This window comes from Acartia tonsa, chromosome 11 (assembly GCF_053477335.1).
Source record: "Acartia tonsa isolate MP-2025a chromosome 11, ASM5347733v1, whole genome shotgun sequence".
In the NCBI taxonomy this organism is placed as follows: Eukaryota; Metazoa; Arthropoda; class Copepoda; order Calanoida; family Acartiidae; genus Acartia; species Acartia tonsa.
The window spans coordinates 36,500,742-36,527,727 of record NC_137270.1 but is presented as its reverse complement, the minus strand read 5'-3'; the positions used below and the strand labels follow the sequence as shown (position 1 = coordinate 36,527,727).

The 26,986-nt window shown below is 33.3% G+C and overlaps 1 protein-coding gene across 1 annotated transcript in view; it reads right to left on the bottom strand.

The window, feature by feature from the left end:
• The window catches only part of LOC145331729 (neural cell adhesion molecule 2-like), a 146,288-nt gene that overhangs the window by 35,581 nt on the left and 83,721 nt on the right, over nt 1-26,986 (bottom strand). Inside the window, exons 20-21 of the mRNA XM_080176549.1 lie at nt 24,580-24,642; nt 20,968-21,042 (exon numbers count right to left, since the gene is read on the bottom strand). Of these exons, the coding sequence (XP_080032675.1) occupies nt 20,968-21,042; nt 24,580-24,642 (138 nt within the window). The remainder of the gene's footprint in view (nt 1-20,967; nt 21,043-24,579; nt 24,643-26,986) is intronic.

Genomic DNA, 26,986 nt, shown 5'->3' with positions numbered 1-26,986 from the left:
TGATAAATCTGATTGGGGCGGGGAGGTAAACAGTCCTTTACATATATGGACTAACATGATCTTGTTATAAATTATATTTCGTGATTTTCTATCATAGAATTTCAATATATCAGAAATTTTTTAAAAGAAATTTTTAAAACATTTATGATATATATTATTTGCAGTGTTGACAGCCACATTCGCATTCAGCTGCAATTTTTGCTTAACATCAACTATCTGCAGCTTGCAATGGCCTATAAGTTTATGTAACTCCTCAATGAAATTACACAATATTACCCCTACTGTAGGCAACAATTAGTGGTTAAAACGTTTAAACACTCAACTTAATGAACCAACCAATCAAAATTTGATAAAAGCCCCTAAAGTTAAGCCAACGAATAAGAAACGTTATTATAAAACTTTGGGGACTTGTTTAATTAACAACCCCTTGTCCCCTCCCTCCCCGCATAGCTGTATTAACTGATATTTTTCAACATTTTCTCCTTTTTCACCGCCGCAGTAAATATGTTCTTACTTCAATAATATGCTAACCGCATCTAATGATCTGCGGCAATGTCGAGCTGCTCTAATAATTGGCGGCTGCCAAGGCCTGGAATATTGGTATGCAATATCATATCGGAAAAGAATGCATTTATAAATTAAAACATTTAAAATTTGAAATTTTAATGTTTTCCGTCGTAAACATGGAATAGAAACAAGGATGAAAACATCCATAAGTAGTGAAACACAATAAATGGAGAGACTAACTGAATTATAATGCAAATGTTCAGTAGTCAGGCAGATAGAAAAGAGAGAAGTAGTAAAAAGAAGGCTGATAAAATATATATTCTTATGTAGAATGACAGCCAAAGTAAATTGTAAACTGATGCTTTTTACAAGGGGTAGTAAGCATAGTATCCAAAAATGGATGACTCCTGAAATTTTAGTGGCAAGAAATAAAAAAATGGAACTCTATGAAGTGTTGTCTAGGAATCCAACAGCATATAACAGGCAGTGTTTTAATTCTTTTAAAAATCATTACAATAGACTTATTAGAAATAGAAAAAAAGAATATTATTCTGAACTTTTAACATCAAATCATGGTGATACCAAAAAATGTTGGGAAATTACTAAAGAGGTTGCTGGGCTTTCTAATACTAAGGATAAGTCTGTCACAGATAAATTATTTATTAATGATAATGAGGTCACAGGTGGAATAAATATCTGTAATACCTTTAATCAACATTTTACCTCAATAGCAAGTAAAATAAATGAAAGGATCGAACCATCTGACAGACCACCTGATTCTTACCTTGAAGAATCAGAACACATCTTTTCAATACCTGAAATTACCCCTGCTCAAATAGTTGAGGTGGTCTTAGAATGGCAAAATAAAAGAAGCTCTGATTTTAATGGTCTGTCCCCCTTTATACTTAAGAAGATTATTGATTCTGTAAAAAATCCTCTCTGTCATATATTTAATCTTTCCATAAAAACAGGGAAAGTGCCAACACAACTCAAAATAGCCAAAATAACGCCAGTCTTTAAGACAGGGGGTGACATGCATTGTGTGAATGACTACAGACCTATTTCATTGCTATGTATCTTCTCCAAAATTCTTGAAAAGATTATAGTCACAGCTTTGAAACAATATTTAGCTTCAAACAATATCATTGATAGTCTTCAATTTGGCTTTCAAAACCTTAACTCAACTTTTCACCCTATGATTCATTTACTTGATCACGTGGCCAAGGCAATAAACAGAAATGAATACACTATTGGTTTATTTTTGGACATTAAAAAGGCATTTGATTGTGTTCCTAAACATATTCTCCTAATGAAACTGAAAAAAATAGGTATTCATGGAAATTTGTTGCAATGGTTCGAATCTTATCTATCAGAGCGCAAACAGTTTGTTAAGTTAGGAAATGCTGAATCCTCTAAATTGGATATAACCTGGGGCGTCCCCCAGGGATCAGTACTTGGTCCCATTTTATTTTTGATATTTTTCAACGATCTTCCAAACTGTACTTTACTTAAAAGTTTGCTGTTTTGTGATGACACCACATTACTAGCTTCAGGGTCTAATTTAAATCAACTTGCTAATTTTGTAAATGATGAATTGCAAAAAATCTCTACATGGTTTCGATCCAATCAGCTCTCTCTACATCCTGATAAAACTAAATTTACAGTGTTCCATTCTAACTTAGGATCAATACAATGGGATGATATTCATTTATATATCAATGAGAATAACTCTAGTGCAAGTAATCCTAATCCTGACCTTATTAAACCTATTGAATATGTCAACAATGCATCTGAAATTCCAGCCATAAAATTTCTAGGTGTTTACTTTGACCCTAACCTTAATTTTAAGTATCATATACAGAAATTAAATGAAAAGCTCTCAAGAGCTCTCTTTATATTGAGACAATGTAAAAAAATTCTAACTAGGAGCGCACTTAAAACCTTATACTATTCTATATTTCATTGTCATTTAATCTATGGAATTTTGATTTATTCAAGCTCGTATGAAAGTAACTTAAAATCTATTGAAATCAAGCAAAAAATGGCAATCAGAGCAATTACAGACTCTCATTATATAGCCCATACTGGTCCTCTATTTAAAACAATGAAAATTCTACCATTTGAATTGTTAGTGCAATACTTTAGAGTTAAATTCATGTATGAATTTAAACTTAACATAGCCCCTCGCTCATTTTTTAACATGTGGAAAACACGAGGACATATGTCCCAGGGTAATATTAGGCTTAGAAACCAAGAAGATTATAGCATCCCATTTGCCAGATTAAACTTGGTTAACAATCTTCCACTTTGTACTCTTCCAGCCACCTGGAATGCGTTTTTCATTAACAATAGCTTTATAGTGGAACAGGCAACTTCTAGATTTAAATTTTATAAAAAATTGAAAAGAAAGCTTTTAGACAGTATTGTAGTTGCCTGTGAAAGGCTATTGTGTCCCTCCTGTGACCTTAACATTAATCTATGATTGTTCAAGTCAACCTGTAGCTTACCTTTTGATTGCTTAAAATATATACATTTTTTATAATCGCACAGAGACCCCATTCTTTCTCCACTTTCCTATTCCCCCCCCCCCCCTTCCTTTTCTTAAACATCCTTCCTTGCATATTGCTGTATATAGTGTACATATATTACTTATATAAAAGACCGCTTCACTGTGGGCTAGAATTGAATCAAGACAAAAGTAAGTGCCGAGCCCTGGGACCTATGTAGGGTGAAAATAGACATAAATCCATGATGATTCCAGGTAGAGACAAAATATTTCAGCGGGGTCTTTTGTTTTTTTTTCAATTTTAAGTTCTGAAAAAAAATTGAAAAAAATATGAAAATCATTAATAAAAAACAAACAAAAAATTAATTTTCAATATTTTTTTTACTGAAAGATACAAACAACTTATATAAATACTATAAGCTTTAAAAAAATCACAATTTTTAAATTTAGACTTTCAATATAAAGATTTTTAGAAGAAACCTAACAACAAATTCTAACATATTTCTGATCAACATAGCAATAAAACGTCTCTTGCAAAATCTTTATCATCAAAAATAAATAGCACTTACTAAAGACTTTTTTTCATTTAAGCTTATACTTTTTGCATTAATTAACTTTAAAGATTGATTTTTTTCAAAAGAAAGGTTGCGTGATTTTTTTCTTCATAATTAATTGCCTAATTTTAAGATTCAGACAAAAAAACCTTACTACTTTATATTAAGGGATAATCTACTAGCAGCGGCTACGCCTCTAGAGGCATATAGGGGCCCTTGGGTTGGGGGGGAAGTCGAATCCCCCCTTACGATTACAGTTTTTTTAATGAAAAAGTTTAAAAACATTTATTTTGGAGAGTTAATTCTCTTGGGATAGTGGTGGTACCCTTCCCAAAATAGTTATAAACCTTACCAGGACATATGAGAAGCTACCATGTAAAGGAGAACCATATCGTTTCAGTGGTTAGTGAGATCCCTTGGTGCACAAAGACTCACATAGAACCTGTTACTATATTATAAAGATACATATATACACAGAAACTCTAAAATCAGAGTATGTCTGTTTGTTCATCCGTCTGTATAAAAACAATGCAGAATATATTTATTTGGTACTAGCGGCTACGCCCCTAGAGGCCTTTAGGGGCACTTAAGAGGGGAAGAAGGGGTTGAATTCAACAACTATATTTTTATTTTAGGCTTAAAAAGAAAAAATGTTTTTTATGTGTTGTGGGGTCCTTTTTAAGGGACGATTTCTCTTAGGGAGGTAAAGGTACCATCCCAAAAGAAGTTATAAACCTACCAAGGACCAATGAAAAGCTACACAGTAAAGTAAAAAAAGAACCATATCAGTTCTTAAGCGTCAGAAAGATGGACATCAATATATTTTGTATCATAAATAGTGCTTTAAAGCAGCGAGAGAAATATCATCTAAAAAAAAAAAAATTTGCTATTGTTTAAAAGTTAGATCCCTGTATGAAAAAGATAGGATGTCCATGTGTTTTTTTCTGTCTGTGCCTAAAGTTCTTGCTAACCACTGGACCAATTTGGTTCTTCTTTATTGACCTATCTTTTAGAATGATAATAGGATCAACATATAAAGGAGTAGATTAGTGTCTATTAATCCTTATATAAAAGTAACAGTTTCTGTGTCTGTCTGTTTGTGTGTATATGTGTGTGGGTGTCTGTCGGTACCAAAGATTCTTTATGACCGCTTAACTGATGGAGTTCTCCTTTTGGTTCCAGCTTTTCATGGTCCTGAGAAGTTTTGAGTTTAGAAAAAAATGAGTTCCTACCCAACATTTAAAAAACTTTTTCTTTTACATACTACAACTGAAAGTAGGGGAGGGGTCAACTTCCTCCCATTTATCAAGGGCCCCTAGATGCTTCTAGGGGCAAAACCGTTAGTGATAAAATAATTTTTATCTTGAATTATGTGTTCTTTTTCCATTTTATAAAACAAAAATCCGAGCAAGATGGTACAATGGGCTGTTTATTAGACTATTCCTAATAGACTAGTTCAATATAGCAATTTGTTATTCGTTGGCTTAACTACTTAGGGGACTTGTTGTGATTTTTGTTTGGTTGGATTATTAAATTAAGTGCCCAACATTTCAACCATTAACTGAAACATAAAGAAGGGTTATCCATGTATCATATTTGGGAATGTAAATCAATTTAGCGGTCATTGTCTTATCCCTTTAGATCCCTGAATAGTATGTAACAATGATCAATGGTTCTTTTTTTCTATGTAGCTTCTCATTGGTCCTTGGAAGGTTTATAACTTTTTTGGGAGGATACATCCACCATCCTAGGAGAAATCACCCCTTAAAAAAGGACCCCATTACACACACAAAAAAATAACTATTTCTTTTTAAGCCTAAAATAAAAATCTAATTGTAGAATTCAACCACTTCTTCCCCTCTCAAGTGCCCCTAAAGGCCTCTAGGGGCGTGGCCGCTAGTACCAAATAAATATATTCTGTATTGTTTTTATACAGACTGATGTACAAACAGACATCTTCTGATTAAAGAGCTTCTGTGTATATATCTTTATAATAAACTAACAGGTTCTATGTAAGTCTTTGTGCACCAAGGGATCTCACTAACCACTGAAACGATATGGTTCTCCTTTACATGGTAGCTTCTCATATGTCCTGGTAAGGTTTATAGCTATTTTGGGGAAGGGTACCATCACCATCCCAAGAGAATTAACTCTCTAAAATAAATATTTTTAACTTTTTCTTTAAAAAAACTGTAATTGCAAGGGGGGTTCGACTTCCCTCCCAACCTAAGGGCCCCTATATGCCTCTAGAGGCATAGCCGCTGCTAGAAGAGTATCACATGATATAAAGCAGTAAGGTTTTTTGTCTGAATCTTAAAATTGGGCAATTAATTATGAAGAAAAAAATCACGCAACCTTTCTTTTGAAAAAAATCAATCTTTAAAGTTAATTAATGCAAAAAGTATAAGCTTAAATGAAAAAAAGTCTTTAGTAAGTGCTATTTATTTTTGATGATAAATATTTTGCAAAAGACGTTTTATTGCTATGTTGATCAGAAATATGTTAGAATTTGTTGTTAGGTTTCTTCTAAAAATCTTTATATTGAAAGTCTAAATTTAAAAATTGTGATTTTTTTAAAGCTTATAGTATTTATATAAGTTGTTTGTATCTTTCAGTAAAAAAAAATATTGAAAATTAATTTTTTGTTTGTTTTTTATTAATGATTTTCATATTTTTTTCAATTTTTTTTCAGAACTTAAAATTGAAAAAAAACCAAAAGACCCCGCTGAAATATTTTGTCTCTACCTGGAATCATCATGGATTTATGTCTATTTTCACCCTACATAGGTCCCAGGGCTCGGCACTTACTTTTGTCTTGATTCAATTCTAGCCCACAGTGGCTTAAAAAAACATTTAAATCGAAGTCTAAAATTAAAAGGCTGTCAACACCGCCCTCAGGCGTTTTTCAGTCCTTGGATACTTGTATTATATTGTGTTAATCCTATAGTATTCATTGTTTATATAAAAAATAGTTTATTAATAAATTCTAAATGCAATGTAATTACCATTTATGAATGTTGAATATTAAATGTATATGTTGTTTTGTCCCAATAAATATTTGAATTTGAAATTTTTAGAAAGTGTTATCCTTACAAAAATCAGAATTTTATCTCATATATTCTTTTCAAACTGAAGGATGAAGAGACGTACAAAGTAAACTATAGAGTAGCTTTGCGACTAAAAATGTAAAATTTTTAATATTTGATATTTTTAGTGATATGCATTAACGTAAACTAATACATAGACATTTAGTCGTAATGACATTTGATTATCGACATTTCGACAATATGTCAGTCATGGAAAAAGCAATTTTGATATATAGTGGATTTTTCTGGTACATCAAGAAAATTTAATTTTCTGTTGTTGTTGTTGTTCTTTTATATACACACTAGCGGCTGCGCCCATAGCATCTAAAGGTTCTATATATTGGAAGGGCAAAATATCTTAGAACCTTGGCCAGACTTATTTATTAAAATAAGATAGTATAAAACCATCCCAGGACCTGTAAGAAGCTTCACTGTAGAAGAGAACCATATCGATTAAGCAGTTAGCGAGATCCTTAGCTTAGTACTTTATATAATAGGATGTAAACGGGTATTTATCAATTTGGTTGCGCAGTTATTATACAATATACTTGTTTCGGAACGCAATGCCTAGCCGTTCTCGAAATCTTATCTCGAAGCCCTCCGAATGACCAACATAGTGAAGTTTACGAATGTGTATTTATTACCATGAAAACAGTAAGTCTAAAACAAAAATATAAGTATTAATTACATAAAATTAATGGTTATTATTTTTGTAACATCGAGGTTGCGTGATTTCAATTTAATAAAAAATATTAATTTTCTAAAAAACTTTAAATTGGCACGAAACATATTAAATCGCATCAGAAATTGATAATTTTAGAATAAAATAATCAATAATATAAAGGAAAATATTCGTATGATAAAACTTAGCAGTTAAATGGTCTATTTGTTGAAAAATTAATGATTTAAATTTCTTCATAAAATTGTACCATTCTACGCTTATTTTCAAGAATTAAAAGATAAATTCTTACCACATATGATGTCAAACTAAGCAGGAAGCTTATTTGAGATCTTCCACGGATTAGAGCGCATGTATATTCAACCAATACATTATTTTCATTCACGTAGCTCCTCACATGGGAATCATCAAAGGAAAAGTGCACGTCTTTTTTGTTTGTTTACAAGCCACGCGCGGAGATAGTTAGGAATGCCGCGTAACACACTCATTCTCTGGTGTAAGGAAAAGGGAATTAATGGGTTCGAACTTGCCAGGGAATACAAGAAATACATACCGACACACACCCGTCTATTCACTGGGAATCGAACACAATACCTCATCTTTGCAATATGCGTGCAGACAGTGTCCACAAAATCACAATCTCATAACACATAAATTACAAGAGTTTAAAATGTCATGGCCATAAGGCCTAAAATTGGTTATGGTAACTTACGAATACCACAATAACTCAAACCGCCTCAGCTACCACATAAGGACAGGAATAAGGAATGGGAAAAGCATTCAACATTCATGAATTGCACATTTACCACTCACACATCTCATTATATCATGGCCTCATAATCTCAAATAAAATTAGAATTACAGACCATGTAATTGCGAATACATGAATTAATAATCATTAGTACCTAAACTTCAATTAGGTACCTACATAATAAAATAGGTAAATGATTTTTATATTAAAAATCGCATCGATAATTAAATAATCAACTCAAACTTTTTTCATCAAAAGAAAGAAAGATTAAATAATAACATTTTTTCTACTAAATCTTTTTGCTAGAAAAGAAAAGTAAAATTGCATAAAAAAACTTCTAAATAATTAGAATTTTTCTCCGACAGAAAAATACTTGCTCTTACATCTAAACATTTTTCAGATAAGATAAGTAAGATCCTTAAATCTAAACATGTTTTAATAAAATAGATACTTAAATCTAAATAAAATATGACTGTAAAAAAATCATCAAACTTCGGAAAATTAAAATCTCATAATTTTAAATCTTCGTGAATCAAAATTGCGTAAAATTAAAATTGCAATTAAAATATGCAAATTAAATTTACCAAAATAAAACAAAAGCTCAATATAAGAAAAGAACTTCTTTAAAATGCTGAATCTGCAATTTCTCTCTGTTTTAAGAGGAAAGCAATATATACATATTCATACAGTCATAATTAAAGGCAATTTGGGCCTCAGTTAGAATGAATCCCTCAAGATACAAACTAACAACATCCATCAAATATTAATAAATGCCATGTTCCAGCTATCCTGTTGGACGTTATGACTTTCCATCACAACTTTTGATACTGCATAATTTCTAACAGGATTTCTGGCGCAGGGCTGCATCAACTGAAACAAACATAATTAGTGATGTTTAATTCAAATCAAAATAAAAAGAATCATGAAATAATTCAAAGAAACTTTTAAATTCATCAAACAAAGCAATCAAATTAAAATAAATACTTATGCTTTAGTTTTGCCGTTTTGCGTCATGCCTGGCCGAGGAAACAGAGCTTAGGTACGGCGTAAAGCGGTCTTATTAAGCTTAATTCTACGAAAATCAAAGAAACTACTTAATTCATCGTGAAAAAAATCTGCATTTTTTCTTTAGATACATCAGTTCAAAGGTAAATAGTAATAATTTTAATATGCATGTAATATTAAATTATTTATGTGATTGTAATAAATCATAAAGAAATATTTAAATGATGTAAAAATCTCATTTTGTTAATTTCTTATCATATCAAATTTCAATCCAACAAGGATAAAAATGTTTATATCTGTATAGGTACCTAGGAAATTTTCCTCGAAAAAAATCCCAGGTCTCGGAAAGACTTAAATCATTGAAAGAACTTGCGAAAACGTATAAAAACTTAAGTTTGCATTTCAAATGAAAAAAATCTTGCATCGATTTGAAAGTTTAAACGAAATTGTGTCAAAAATTGCATTACTTAAAATCTTAAGAAATGGGTAATTTCTTTTTTAAAAAAATACTGCTTCAATTTTAATATCTGCGATAAAAATGAAGGTAAAGTTAATTTAAAATATGCATAGTTTATCTTAAATTAATTCTGTGACATTCACATAAAATAATAATCAATATTTTAATAATACCATACATCGTGTTCATTATTATAAATGCTTAAACATGAACGAAAAATATATGTACCTAGGAAAATAATTGCTAAAAGTATTTTCTCAAGGTTTTAAATTGTCCGAAATCGCTAGGTACGTATATTACTACGAATCTCTGCTCTCGGAATAAAAAAATCTTTACGCGTGGATTAATAGGAATCCCAGCTCTTGGAGTGAAAGAAAAACTTTTGTACATGAATTGTTAAAATCTCTGCCTCCGGAATGAAAGAAAATCTTTGATTTGCTTACAAATTTAAACAAATATCTTGATTTTTTGCGATAATCTTTTAAAATAATAATGAGGAATATTTTAAACATTATCATAATAATATTACATGTTGTGTTCTTTACTTTAATGCATTATTTCATATGAGAATCTGAGAAATAACATTTTTTAAGTAAACGTGAACCATAAAAAATACCTCGAAAAATAATTTGTAAAAAAATCTATTTTTCTCAATTTAAATTCTGCAAAAATCATTTCACGAACTTTTGCTTTTCAAAATCATACTTAAAGAAACAAAATCTTTTAAAATCTGCTTTAAAAGTCTAAACAGTTTTGTAGAGTTTTTGTGCTTAGGTATGAACAATAAATTTAGTTGAATAATGAATACTTATTCTTTACAGAACCGATTTAGGTTCCTTTCACAAGCTCAACATATAACTTGTAATATTTTTTCTTTAAAGATCATTTTCGCACATAAATAGTTTATGTTGTAGATTAGATATGTGTGGTTTGAAAATTTTCAATGACTTTCTGGCGGCAACACCCGCCATATTTCCACCCGCCATATTGCAGGCCTCTTACCCTGTGTCGGGCGGCAAGGTTGGCAGCAGCCAAGTGTGGCTGTCATAAAACTTAGAATCATCTACCGGCTTTTGTCCAGCTGGAACCGAAACTCCCGTCGGCTCTTGTCCAGCTGGAACCGAAACTCTGATCGGCTCTTGTCCAGCCGGAACCGAAACTCCCGTCGGCCCTTGTCCGGCTGGAACCGAATCATTCACCGGCTCAACACCCGCCGTAACAATGTTATCAACGGCCACAGTATCGTCACCAATATCATCAGTAATAACTGCAGCACAACTAACACCATTATCAGTAATAGCCATGGCAACACCCGCCGTAGCCATGTTGTCAACGGCTGCAGCACTAGCAGAACCAAAAGGTTCGTCAGCAGCGTTACAAACAGAACCAACAGGTTCATCAATATCATCACAAGCAGCACCAACAGTCGGCTGCGGCTGAACATCTGAGCTTTCTGGTTTTAAAAACCCTATAGCTTCACTTTCCAACTCGAAATCTGAGCAGACAACATACCTACTCTTTGCTAATCCATTAGCACTAACAGCAAAATATCCAGATCCAAACAAGCTGGAATAAAGCATGGTTTCTCCTACTGAGCGTTCAGAGTAGGGAAACATCGACGGGCATAGATGCCCAATGAGCAAATCCACCTGCCCATTAACCAAAGTAAAATCTTCAGGTTTCATATCAAACAAAACAGCTGCCTCCACAGGATTCATGGAGCAGATCGCCTCTTTAGGACCAATGAGAGGCACTACCACAGGTTCTAACATGTGATAATTCTTGTGTCGATCAACTAAACATAGCTTGACCGTCGGGAGACGTTTAACTTCACCATCAGCTAGAGAAATTCTTGCTGAACGTCCAGTAAAAGGTAACTGAAGTTTATTAACAAGTGACTGGGTTACCATTGTGATAGTTGAACCAGAATCCCACATGGCGTTCACTGGGACCTTCTGGCGATTAATATCAACGACGTCTAATTGTTGTAACATTAACATTAGGTTCGCCTCAGGGGAAGTATGTACTTCATAGACGGCGGCAGCCATATCAACACTCTCATGCAGAAGGTTGTTATGGGTCTGACCACAATTGTCCACTTTGCATCCGCCTATTACATCTGCCTTCGGGCAATCCACAGATTTATGCCCTTTCTGCAAACAAAGCCAACAGCATCCAGCACTCTCCACAATACTCTTCCTGTCTGGCACTGACAGGTCATGAAATTTTGGGCACTTGTAAAGTAAGTGCATATCATTACAGCCATTAACAAAACATGACTGCTTCATCTTAGATTTACCAGGTTTACCTACGGCGGTAGCTGCTGTCGCAGGATTACCTTTCTTCTTAGAGGGGGTGTCCATATCAGTCGAACACCGCATTAAAATAGCGCCCCTCTGTTCCTCCATAATCTGCATCAACTTTGGCAAATTTGGGACGTCCATTGAGCCCAATGCCAAATTAAGCTTATCTTGAAAGTCTCGAGGCAACTTCTTGGATAACATCTCCAGAAGTATCACGGTCAACCACTGGCTGGTGGTAACCTCATCATCTTCATCATCTTTAGTCAGCTGCTCCAGCTGGCTAACTGCACCACCGAACTCTGCTAACACAGTCACAATCTGGTTGGAGTCCGACGGTTTAGACTTCTTCTCCCATTGGTTGAAAAGGCAGAGCATTTGACGTGTCTTAGACTTGAAACGCGAGTCAAGGTAAGCCCACTGAGATTCATGTGATTGAATCTGAGTTAATTGGAGTCTCAGCTCTTTATTTTTACAGACCTTCTCACTGCTCAACAATAACTGTAAATATGACGGGTCCTGTCCTACAGTAAGCTTTTTAAAATTGTCTTTGAAACTTACATAGGATGCTTCCTGGCCGTCAAAGGAGGGAAGAAGACGTTCGTCGACACGATTCATATATCCTGGCGTGAACATAGAACCGGTGCCGAACTGTGGTGTGCCAAACGGTGACACAAATGGCGATGCTGTCGAGGCACCCGCCGTCGTCGTGGGTGGCTTCATAGGTTCAAGCTTAACCTCAGCCAATCGTTTCATCAAAGCAGACAAAGTGTTTATAATTGAATCAGGCAAGGGAAAATATGGCCCTTTAATAACTTTCACGATCTTCAAGCATCGATCATATAGTTCAGCCTGATGGTTAGGCAAATTATCACCAACTACATCAACAACACTTTGAATGTCACTAAGCTCTTCTATAGCATCAAGAGCATCCTTCAAGGCACTATAGTCTTTTTGCACAGTAACTATATCAGAATAAATGTCATTAAACTCATCAAGCTCTTGAATTCTCAAGCCAAGCTTGCTAAAACCGCCCATGATGCTGTCGAACGTTTCGAACTTGTCGTGGACAAGGATTGACTCCTTAGTGAGATGTCTAACATCAAGTTCTGAAGTATCACTGACCAACTTCATCACTCTACTTAGCTCACTGGTTAGGGCATCAACGGCTGGACGCAGCCGCTTACTCAATTGATCACCTTTATTCTTTTTAGGACCCATAATTGTCACTAAAGTTAACTGTACTGATTATGACTATAAAAATGTGTGGTAAGGTATCACAACCAACACATTCACAAAACTTCACAGATTCTTCTTAGCTGCATCTGTTCTGTCTTGTTTTCATTGTTTCGGAACGCAATGCCTAGCCGTTCTCGAAATCTTATCTCGAAGCCCTCCGAATGACCAACATAGTGAAGTTTACGAATGTGTATTTATTACCATGAAAACAGTAAGTCTAAAACAAAAATATAAGAATTAATTACATAAAATTAATGGTTATTATTTTTGTAACATCGAGGTTGCGTGATTTCAATTTAATAAAAAATATTAATTTTCTAAAAAACTTTAAATTGGCACGAAACATATTAAATCGCATCAGAAATTGATAATTTTAGAATAAAATAATCAATAATATAAAGGAAAATATTCGTATGATAAAACTTAGCAGTTAAATGGTCTATTTGTTGAAAAATTAATGATTTAAATTTCTTCATAAAATTGTACCATTCTACGCTTATTTTCAAGAATTAAAAGATAAATTCTTACCACATATGATGTCAAACTAAGCAGGAAGCTTATTTGAGATCTTCCACGGATTAGAGCGCATGTATATTCAACCAATACATTATTTTCATTCACGTAGCTCCTCACATGGGAATCATCAAAGGAAAAGTGCGCGTCTTTTTTGTTTGTTTACAAGCCACGCGCGGAGATAGTTAGGAATGCCGCGTAACACACTCATTCTCTGGTGTAAGGAAAAGGGAATTAATGGGTTCGAACTTGCCAGGGAATACAAGAAATACATACCGACACAATACTATATTAAGAAGTTTTTCCTTTAATTAAGATCTGACTATCAAATGTAATTTATGACAAATGTACCTTTAGGACAAGTGTACCTTGAGCCCCCGAGTTCTCCATTTTGGAGACTTTCACAAAGGGTATGTAAATCGTAGGATAGTTTTAGGATTTTCGTATTGCCCTATATCTTGTAGATGCTAGGGGCGGACCCGCTAATACATAAAAAGTGTGTGAGAGTCCTTGTAGCGCTACCATTGGATTGTATGATCCTAGTTATTTTTTTAATTTTAGAATTCCTTGAATTTTAAGGAATTGTAACACTAACCTAACTTTAGTAAACTTACATAACATGTAATAAGATCACAAATATGGACAATTATTCTGCAACTCGAATACTTTTAATCATGCCCTATTAAGACAGTGTAAGACTATGCTTAATTTAACCCACTTACCCCTAACATAAATTAATCATTAATATAGTATCTTATTCAATGGCTCGGATACTTTAAGACCAGAAAAAAAACAGTATTCTTTAAATTTTACAACTCTATCTTAAGCGTACCTAATCCTAATGTTGTGCTCTGTTATTCATTAAACATATCAACCGTGATCATTATGAAAATAGTGTTAAATTGTAGAAATTAAAACATGACAAAATTAAAATGGGAGAAAATTAGTCCCTAACAATGAGGAGGTGCATCAGAAGTTAAATTTTATCAATTGCAAAGACAATAGGATAGGCTGTTCGGTGTTTGTTTTTAGGGTGACCAAAAAAATTATCAAAATTTTAGGGCTGGTATCATGATAAAAGAAATATTCTTGCATACCCTGATAAATGTTTCTCCCAGCTGGCTAATTTAAAGATACCCCAGATCCTTTCCAATTTTTCTAAATTTTCTTCTCTTCTTCTTTTTAAAAAATTAATTCGAAAATGGGGTAAAGCATTTTTTCCACTCCCCTCCTCTTCCTCAAGTGCCCCTAGAGGTCTCAAAATAGAGGCGTGGCCGCTAGTCTATTTAAAGATGACGGATGTATCGTCCTTGTTTAATGAACATCCTTTATTTGTAAAACTTATGTCTATGAGTATGTTTAAGCAAATAGGTAGAATTAGATAGTTGCAAAGGAAGGAAAATATAATAAAAAGAAAAATCATTCTATTCTGTACTGTTCGGTTGGGTTTAATTTAGTAAACTACGATAGAACATTATGATCTATAATCAGATTATGAAATAAAAAGTATACAACATCCTCCAATGCAATGGTTGTATAGAACTTTGATTGGTTGATTCATAAAGTTGATTCTTGAAACATTTTAACCACTAATTTTAATCTACAGAAGGGGAACTTTTGTATATCATCATTGGGGTTGTACATGAATTTATTGGCCAATGTCTTATCCCTTAGGATCTCTGATATAAATGCTAAGAAAAGTTGTCTTCTCAATGCAATTTGCTATTTAACCTATTTACATATATTTTACATTTTTATGTAAATTTTTTTTTAAAAGGACGATGCCGTCTATTAAAGCAAAGCTGTGAAACGGTAGGACAATCAAATATCAACAAATGTGTCGCTTATATCATTGTACTTTGATGTCTTAGGAATCAGTATTTCAAATATCAGATTATTAGGGTAATTACATCACATACAAATTTGTTGCACGCTTGCTAAATCGTACCTATTTGTTATAGGAATTATCATGCATGAAAAGTTTAAAATCGATAGAACGAAAAAAGTTAACTATTCGGAATCGAAGTACGGACGGGATGACCCTAATAATAGAAAACTTCGCTTTTAAAAAAGAACGTTTACATCCAATAGTAGCAAAGCTGTTGAAAGAATAAGGTTAACATAAAGAGGAAAGCTTTCAACACAGACACACATACACTCACACATCATGATACATTCATAAAGTGATTCTTTGTTGATTTTAGAGTGAATATAATTTAAAATTGTTTAGCTAAAACTTTAAGAATAAACAAGACATGGGGGGATAAACAGGGATCTAAAGGGATAAGACAATGGCCGACTAATTGATAATAAACAAAATTACCCCTTCTGTAGATTAAAAATAGTGGTTGAAACGTTTAAATAATTAACCTAATAAACAGCTAATCAAAATTCACTAAAGCCCTTAAAGTTATAAAGCTAACGAATAAGAAAACGTTGTTATAAAACTTGGGAAAGTGTGATAAACAACCCAATGTCCCCTCCTCCCTGGGAAGAAAGGAGACAAAGACATTTTCAGACACAGACAAAGGGATAGATAATAGTTATTTCTCGCATCGAATTATAAACAGCTTTCCGCAGATAAAAAATATACAATTATAAGATTAAAACCAGTTTTTTAGCCCCGAGATGCCGAAGGCACTGGCTAAAAAAACTAGTTTTAATCATATACATAATTGTACATTTTTATATTCGTAGAAAACTGCATGTAATACGATGCTAGACAAAGATTTTTAGTATGGATTAGAACCGGTTCTAATCCACTGGTTTCGAATAGATACGAGAAAAAGTTTGATAGATAGATCAATAGAAAATCCTTACATTTGAGGACATATGTCTGTCTGTCAGTTTGTTTGTAACCAAGGATCTTGCTTACCGTCGGATCGATAGGGTTATCCTATTTAGTGAAGCTATTTAGAGGTCCAGGTAAGGTTTATAACCATTGTGAGGAAGGGTACCCCCCATTTTCTTTTTTAAGATAAAATAAATTCTTTCTTAAATTTAGTTTAAAAAAATGAAATGTAAAGTAGAGCGTCGACAACCCAACCCATTTCACTTTAATATAGCATTAACTGCTCTTTTTTAAAGCGAAGCTTTCTGTATGTCCCTAGAGATATTTCAAAAAAAAGGTAAAAGGTAAAAGGTAGATAAATAGATGGATAAAAAGATTGAAATATACCAAAGAAAACTAAAAGTCAGGAGATAAAATGAGAGTTAATTGACTGAAAGATAAATGCAAAGAAAATAGAGAGAGAGAGAGAGAGAGAGAGAGAGAGAGAGAGAGAGAGAGAGAGAGAGAGAGAGAGAGAGAGAGAGAGAGAGAGAGAGAGAGAGAGAGAAAGAGAGAGAGCGAGAGAGAGAGAGAGAAAGAGAGAGAGAGAGAGAGAGAGAGAGAGAGAGAGAGAGAAGAGAGAGAGAGAGAAGGTAAGGGTTGATTTAAAAGGTTCCAACGATTTCAAAAACCCTTTTAAAACAGTACAATTTATAATTTGCCATGCTATATAATTTGATGTGAATCTGAGGAGTGAAGCAACCTTAGAATTGACTTTTTAAGTGTGTGCAGTGCAATGCAGAATGTGTCAAGTATGTCTCAATATTCATCAGGCATAAACTGATAAAAAAATTACACTTTGTCAATCCTTTTTTAAAAACTTCAGGATGTCGATGTGTCTGTCTGTCTGTACTAAAGATTCACGCTCACAACTAAACCGATATGATTCTCCTATACAATGCACCTTTTAATAGGTCCTTTGCAGATTTACAGCTATTTTACTGGAAAGTTATGTCACTCTTATAATATAAATCGCTCCTATTAAAAATAACCCCCCCAACATAAAAAATTAAAAAAAAAAATTTTCTATTAAAACTAAATTGAATATTAAAACAAGTGCCCATAAAGGCCTCTAGGGGCGTAGCCGCTAGTAGGTATACATTTTAATAATAGTACTATATGGCAATTATGCTAACAAATTACTGACATTATTAAAAGTTATTTTAGCTGACAATATTTTCTAAAATCTGCTTATGCATTTATGTCTAAACGATAGAATATAAATATTCGGGGAGGGAGGGGACGATGGACAAAAAAATACACTGTTACCCAAACTTTTACAACCACGTTTAATTATTCGTTGTCCGAAAATCTTTTGATTCCTTTGTGTCAAAGTAGTAACTACAAATTTTGAACCAATGATTTTAATCTAAAGAATGATTAATTTTGTTTATCATCATCCAATGTCTTAATTGGCATTTTAATTAGGGCTACTAGCTTCAAAAATTGAACTTCAACAATTGATGACTTCAATCTACCTTTCTTTTATCCCTGAAAAGAAAACACCAATTTAAGAGACATACTGAATGAGAATCAGAAAGAAGGAGAGGAAAAATTAAAGAAAGATCTGAAAGAAAGAAAGATGAAGAGAAAGAGAGAGTAAAAGAGAAAGTAAAGTTGTATTTAAACTTAGACGTTTAGAGGGGGGGGGGTAGATATACCACACTTTTCTGGGATCTTGCTGCGTCAAGTATCAACTGTTGGGAATATCAAAGGATGACTCCATGCAAAATTTGAGCCGGATCCGGCCAAAACCGGCCGTGAATTTTATGAAAAACCGGTTTTTTCCAGTTTTTACGGGGTATCTGTAAATCGATTCAGCTGGAGCAAAACCGGTTAGAGGTACAAAAAATTTTACTTCACATGAAATTTAGCCAATGCAATTGCCTACAAAATTGTACTTCATCATCAACTTGATTGGACAACTCTTTCCCCTCCTAAATGTCCATTAAAACCTCGGAAACGGCAAAAATTGCCAAAAATCACGCCTTCGGCGGCAAAAACGGCCAGACGGTCAGCCGGAGGCGAATGAAACATAAATAAAGAAATGTCTGCCTCAAAAAGTTGTTCAACATCAAAGAGATGCTTGAAGTCTCTAAAACGACTCCTTCCCCTCCTTTAAGGGGAAAAACTGAAAAAACGTGATTTTCAAAAGTATGCCCACTTCGTAGGTGTGGGGGGCACTGAACCCGTCACCCCAGGGTCACCAAATATAAAGTCTAGGCGGCCCACAATGCTGAATTTTTACCAAGTGAAAGTCTTGTGTCATTATCTCTTATGAGAAAAAAGTTATTAATTAATTAAAATTTCAAATTGTGATTTTTTGATGGATTTCTTTGATGAAATGGCAGGCCGGTCAATTTTTAGGCCATTTTTTTCGGTTTTTGGGCCATCACGCCCAAACGGTTTGAGATAATCTCATGGGACCTTTTGCCCAACCTGAGTCTGGTTATTTGTGAGGTCTAGGAAAAAAAACAGACTTACGCAAAAGATTATAATTATAATCTTTACACAGAAAAATGGCACGAGGTGAGGGTTTGAGGGGGCAAAATGAGCCGACCAGCGATTTTTGACGGCACGCAGCGACGTCGTGCTTCATCCAATCCGGGATTTTTTTTTTCTTAGACCTTACAAATAACCAGGCTTAGGTCGGGCAAAAGGTCCCGTGAGATTATCTCAAACCGTTTGGGCGTAGCGGGCCGAAAACAGCAAAAAATGGCCTAAAAATTGACCAGCCTGTCATTTCATCAAAGAAATCCATCAAAAAATCACAATTTGAAATTTTAATTAATTAATAACTTTTTTCTCATAAGAGATAATGACACAAGACTTTCACTTGGTGAAAATTCAGCATTGTGGGCCGCCTAGACTTTATATTTGGTGACCCTGGGGTGACGGGTTCAGTGCCCCCCACACCCACGAAGTGGGCATACTTTTGAAAATCACGTTTTTTCAGTTTTTCCCCTTAAAGGAGGGGAAGGAGTCGTTTTAGAGACTTCAAGCATCTCTTTGATGTTGAACAACATTTTGAGGCAGACATTTCTTTATTTATGTTTCATTCGCCTCCGGCTGACCGTCTGGCCGTTATTTGCCGCCGAAGGCGTGATTTTTGGCGATTTTTGCCGTTTCCGAGGTTTTAATGGACATTTAGGAGGGGAAAGAGTTGTCCAATCAAGTTGATGATGAAGTACAATTTTGTAGGCAATTGCATTGGCTAAATTTCATGTAAAGTAAAATTTTTTGTACCTCTAACCGGTTTTGCTCCAGCTGAATCGATTTACAGATACCCCCTAAAAACCGGAAAAAACCGGTTTTTCATAAAATTCACGGCCGGTTTTGGCCGGATCCGGCTCAAATTTTGCATGGAGTCATCCTTTGATATTCCCAACAGTTGATACTTGACGCAGCAAGATCCCAGAAAAGTGTGGTATATCTAGGGGGGGGGGGGAGGGGTTAAATGCTGATTTAAACTTAAACACAAAATTGTTAGATGACATTGATTTTTGGTTTCTTAAAGTAATTACGTACAATAAGCCAATTTAATTGCAAACCTAGGCTTTCATTATCTAAACTCCACTTTCAGACCAATAAATGTATAAGTATAGATATATAAACCAAACTAGCCCAAGTGGGGGAGACCCTTTTCGTCTGTTACTTGTAGGGGCTCGACTGTGTTTTTATTTCAAAGACTTATTACAAAATTGGGACAGGGTCTCCGGTTTGTGGGCAGAATTACATATAGCTCATTCTCCCTTTATTCTTTTACTTTAGATCAGTGAACTGCAGTTGACAGGGAAATAAAACAAACTTTAGGTTTATATAAAACCAGCGGATACGCCCCCTAGAGGCCTCTAAAGGAACTTGAGGAGGGGGGAGTTGAATTAGATAACCTAATCCTTCGGTACAGACAAACAAACATACTGTAAGAAAAATCCTTTTTTTCTTTGTACTTTTATATTTACTTGAATGCGTATTTATTATTTCTTAAATTTAAAGTTACATTTTCTTATTAAATGTCACAGACTATTCATCTGAATTATATGCAAGATAACCAGATAACCTTTACAGAATATTTAAAACATTAACAATTAATAAAATATGTCTCTAAGTTGTATGTACAACTAATTTAATTTTAAATATTTTTCAACCTCAATGTAATTTTTAACAATCAATTCTATCAACGATTAATTTATGTGTACTTTAGAAAATATTTCAAAGAAACTGAATATACAACAATTTTTTTTCTCTATGATACCACTATGTGAAGGACCAACTGCAATTATGGATATATGATATACATGGATATATTGACAGGAGGATATCTGTCTAAATGTAGGTTGCTAATATGGACCTCATTTATTGGTCAGTTCGTTCATCCAGTAGAAGGGGGAAATAATTGGGGGGGGGGGGTATCATTATTTTTAGCCACAGTACCTAAAAATCTTGTGAAACATCCAAGCAATAATATATCGATTACTGCAATGTCTAATGCTACATATAAAATCGATCCAACCTACTACTGCTACTACTATAAGTGTACCTTAGAGACAGGTTTATACTGCAGAGTACTTGAGCCATTCCCGTGTTCTATATTGCCCTCAGCTGCAAGAATTTCCTGGACAATAACATCATATTAATTTAAAAGAAAAACGAAACTAAAAATAAAATTGAAAACTATGTCAAAAAATAAAGTTCTATTATTAGGTAAAACCCTATTTAGATATGATGAAATTACCAATAAAATTTTAAGCTTGAATCATGTCTAATTAGGCTTCTCTCCTTTACTTATAGTAAAACTTTTTTACATGTTTTAAATGTCTTTTGGTCTGTCTAGGTTAATAAAAAGGCTACATCTTTATAAAGCGTAAAAACTCTATAACTGTACGTCCATTTAAAACATGTTGATTTAAAACCAATTGACAAAAAATTTTCATGAATATTTTTGGAATACTAGTTTCCAGGTCAACAAAGTAAAATGCTATGGGCGAAGCATCTCTATTATCAAGTCCGTAGAATGTAAGAATGTCCTTAAACATGATCCAATATTTAAGCAGTTTTGCAACTTATTTACTTACAATTTTGTTTAGACTTGAAAATTTGTATTCCGCTTATTCGGTTATGACATTCTACTCAGTCTTAATGTTCGTTTGTCCTACCGTTTCAGAGTTGTATGGGTGTTGTTATCCTTGATTTATTTATATATACTACTTATTGATAATTTAGTCCTTTCTTTCTTTAATAAATTTATATATCAAAATTCATAATTTAATATTAATGCTGGCATATTTTTCTTTTTATTTTCCAAGGTTAACTTTTTAATTTGTCCTTTTAAGCCTTTTCCCTTTCACAGACTTCAGCCAAGTTCTAAAGTTGTTGAATTAAGAATAATTACACAATAGATAAAGAACTACTTAAGCATGGATCATGTTGTTATTTTAATATGAAATTAAATTTTAGAAATCTTCTTTTGTGATGTATGCTCACAAAATATGAAACTTCCATTATGGCTAATTTTAACCCTCTTAAAGAAAAAAAACACCCTCTGCAGTGGCGTGCACAGGGTTTTACCAGGAGGAGCAAGAAGCGCACCAAAACACTTTGACACACCCTTTAGGATTTTGACAAACCCCTTAAACCTAAATCAAACATACTCAAAGGTCAAGAACGCATTCTTGGAAAGGTAAAATGAAACGCTAAGCGCAGGAATTTTTTTAACCCCCTTTTAAATTTAGAAGGGATGTGACTTTTCTACCTTTACACTACCCATGGCTATTTTTGTTTGGTGTATAAAGGAGGTTAATGGGTGGGGGGGGGGGGGGGCACCTATGGGAATCCACCCCCATTCTGGACGCCTATGACCCCATTCTTAAATTAATTTCATCTTTCAGTGAAGTTTGGAACCCTTGCTGTGTTTTTTTGTTTTAAAAAATTTATTTCACCATTTTTTTTCAAATCATAATGGGGGGGGGGGGTCAAATGAAATTAAAAAGATGTTGTGTAACAATTTCTAATATGTCTGGCCGTATTGAGCTTCTATGAAAAAGTTATATTTCTTTATGTAGGGGCGTGAATGGGATTTAGAATCAGGACATTAAATTTCATTTGGAATTGAATTACCAGCAACCTAACCTTTCCAATTCTTTACTATTTCCGTTAAGAAAACATTATATTTTTCAATAACTTTAATCAAACTTTAATTTAGAACACGAATTAAAAGTATTTAGAATTAAAATTTAAAATATTTAATGTTAGCTAAGAGGGAACAAGAACGTCCAAGCTTTTTTTGAGGGGGGTGGGTACATAGAATAAGGAGGAATAGAAATGAAAACCTCGAATATTTTAGGGAATATTGAAGAAAAGTTGCGCTTGCGCAATAAAAACATAATATGAAACTTGAATGGTACACATGTCAAGTTGGGACAAAACTGAAATAATATCTTTTTAATGAAAATATATCGAAAAGTATTAGATTTTTCCTCTAACTTTATGTCTCTACTGCATAGAAATTAAATTTATGTTTATCTAATATTGTTTACATTTCACCACTGTCAATGTACTTTGTGACGCAACTTGCGTAATCACTCGATTACGAAATGTAAACGTAACTTGCGTATAACTCAACAATTAATAAAATAATTTATGATAATAATTGAAATTAAAATACTTAAAAATATATAATTAGATATAAACATCTTTTACTCTCAGACCTTGAAAGAATTAAAAATCAGCTGCTAAGGATTTTTTGTAAACAAATTCATGCGCAACCCTTATACAAATGCCGTGATCATTATTTCTTAACCAAATATTTTTAAAGTCATTTTTTTACTATATTCTTGTTGAAATGAATTTTTGTTTAAAGTTTTGCTCATACTATCAGGTTTTAATTCATTGTGAATAGGACAAATATGGCTGGACGATTGGCTGTATGGCTTTTATTATACTATTAAAAATGGCATTTATTTTTCATATCATTTCTCGATAATATCTGAAATCATGTGATATTACTAAAAGCCTTGTAGCCATTTAGGGCTTTCAAAAGTTCCAATTTTATTTCAGGCTAGCCAGGCAGAATCTTCTACCTGGATTCTATTCTATACTTTATCTTCTTTGGGTGGGTATGATTGGGGGGTCATCTAATATATTTCTTTTTAATTTTAGGGGTTTAAAAATGAGGGGCTTTAAGTTTGAGGGTGGTGGACCCCTTGGACGTCTATATAGATTTGGGGGTTAATTCATTTAACTCCACCCCCTAATGACGCTCTTCCCCCACCATCAAACTTGAATTACTTTTCCTTGTTGTGTGTTGATTGAAAATTATAAAATTATTACACAATAATTTTAGAGGAATTTTATTCGGAACTTTGAAAAAAGCACCGGGAAATATTTTAAAAATGCTTTATTCTCAAAGAATTTTGTATGGTTAATATGCAAAATCAAGGAAATCGTTAATTTAGCGAAAAATTTTACTTTACTTTTAAATTAAAATCTCATTGTGCTATTCTTATTTAGAATAAAAGTACACTTTATTAATTAGGAAAGTAATAAAAAAAGGGTTTCACAATGATATATTACACTATATCAGAGTTTGACAAAAATCTAATTAACCAGAAGGAAATAAACTGCTAATTAACAATCTTTCCTCATAAATAATTAAATTATTTAATAATTAAAGAAAAGTTTGGGAAAATATTATTTCTTCATATCTTGAAAAAAATATTGATTAAAAATAAGATTAAAATAATTTTTGTTAGTTTCGAGGGTCTGAAGCCCCGGACTAACAACACTGGTTTTAATTTTATTATCTTTATTTTAATATATTTAAGTTGAAAAGTGTATGTAATACTACAGAGGCGTCCAAGCTTTTTTATTTGAGGAGGAGGGGTAAAATTTTAAAATAATTTTTTTTTTTTTTTTTTTTTTTGGGGGGGGGGTTAATCTTTATTTCATAGAGGCCTTTTTTATATTTGGGGGGGTGGGGGGTAAAAATTGAAAATTTTCTTTTTTTTGAGGGGGGGGGGGTAATCACCACTTTACCCCCCCCCCCCTTGGACGTCTATGTTAATACTATGCTTATGATATATATGATTTACAACCGGTTTTAATCCAGCTGAATAATAATCGGCTCCGAAGCCATACTGGGAATAAAATTTACCTTATATCCGATACTTGTATTCAGCAACCAAGAAAACGAATCCGCGGCAGGGAATGCATTCACCTAAAATAAGCATTATAGATTAATTATTATCTAAGGACAGCACGCCATACTAATACCTACTGCTGCTTTGTTCAGCGTGTGACCTAACTAGTAAGACTAGGAGGAATGCACATAAACAGGCGCAAACCATTATGATGCACATTTAGGACTTTCAGACTAAGGTCGTGCAATCATAGGGTTGATTTATCGAATTAACCATCGGGCAAATATACACTTTGAAGAGTTCTAAAACCCGAAGGACCTAAAAATCCTATTATAATTATAAAAATCAATTTTATTGGAGAAAATGTGGAGACTAAACCGTTTTCTCTAGGTGGAGTATATCTCCCTAAGACAGATAAGATATAAATACATATTATATTGTATATAAGATATAGTTGAGTATATTAATGTTATTTTAATACTCTCATCTAACACAAGGGATTGTTCTTCAAAGAAAAAACTATTATACAATAAAAAAAGAAGAAAGGCCATAAAATAGAAGTCATAGAACCTTCTTCTTTATCAAAATATGGACTCTAAGTAGGATATAGGACCTATGTTTTACGTCCATTACCTATATAACAAAATAATTATTTTATATCATCTTTTAATATCATGCTGTGGTAAGTTATCTTAAGGGAAATAATGCAACAATCGGAAATTGTTGGTTAAATTATTTTTTTCTTCAGATGAACAGTTCCTTGCCCGTGACTCTGATTAACTGGATTAAGTAAATGTACTCGTTACATACATACATACAGAAACACAAATAGCACCAGAAAGAAAAGAAAAATAACTTGTTGTCTATCTATCTGTACCGAAGAAAGCTTAGAATATGGCAAGTTGATGATTGTATCTATTAACAAAATTGAAGCAGCTTATAGTGCCAAATAAAAAATGACGTCATACAATACAAATGTTCTATGATTGGCTAGTATACATTTATATTGACCAATAGTAAAATGTATACTGACCTATCATTTGTCATTTTTATTGAATGATCTTTTGCTATAAAAAAGACGGGAATAGTCCCTTTCGTAACATTGCCCCATAAGGGGCAATTCGTCGTATTTTAAAAATGGCTTTTTATAGGTTATTTTAAGTTAGGTTAGGTTACATTGGGTTAGGTGATTGCCCCACAGGGTTAGGTAATTGGCCCCGCAGGGTTAGAGCCCCCCGCAGGGGCTAGAAATAGGAGAAAAGCTACTGTGAAAAATACGAAGAATCGCCCCATAAGGTGCGATGTTACGAAAGGGACTATACCAAAAAAGACTATACCTAATTAATATATCTGGGGAAGGTTTATACAAACAAAGGCCTTCTTAGTAAGTCTAAAGTCACTAACACCCCAACTATTGAAGACAAGTAACCCTTTGATTGCACGACCTTTGTCTTGTAGATCTAACCGTGCATTGTAACGATTTTTTAGACACAGCATTCCCACCTTACTCTTATTATTAATGTCGAGCATCTGACAAAGCGGCATTAGGTACAACTTTAAACTACGACAAGCTACATAGTACCATACAGTTACGTGTTATTAGGAAAAAAGTGTAAAATATAAAAATAGCAGGTTAAGTACTAGCAAACCATTATACCTTAATGCGAATACATTCATAATCTAAGAAAATAGTCAGGGAAAAATTAACGAAAAAAAAGAAAATTTCTTTTATATAAAAAGGGAAACTTGAATCAGGAATACCGCAGCAATATTGGGTTGGACACTCAACTTAATGAACAAACCAAGCAAACTTCAGTCCCCAAAGTTGTTAAGCCAACGAATAAGAAAACTTTGGGGGCTAGTGTAATAAAAAACACTTCCATGATTTAAACTTGTTTCAGAGAAATTCATCATTAATTTACTTATTCCTGTATCCCCTTACAAAAGTAAATCATATATAGGAATATAATCATTATATCCTTAATTTCCCAAATAAGCAAATTGACCCGTCGACCACCTTTTTAATTTTAGTTTAAAAAGAAATTATTTTTTTTTTGGGTCATTTTTTCCTAGAGGGGATTGCTCTTAGGTGGACGGTGGTACTCTCCACCAAAATAGCCATAGACCGTAAAGTATAGAAGCTATACTACAAAGGAGAACCATATCGATCCACTGATTAGCAAGATCCTTTGGTACACACAAACAGACACATTTCCTGTTACTTTTATATGGTCTTATATTGATAAAATAATAGCCCTAAAGCATACTAAAAGTTTACAAAATTTACATGGGGGTAAATATGATATCTATAGTTTTTTTATATTTTATGTTATTATCCTATTTTCTTTTTATAATAGGATTGTTGATATGGGTAACATATGATGTACAGACAAGTTTTCTGACAATCATATGTGGTTGTGT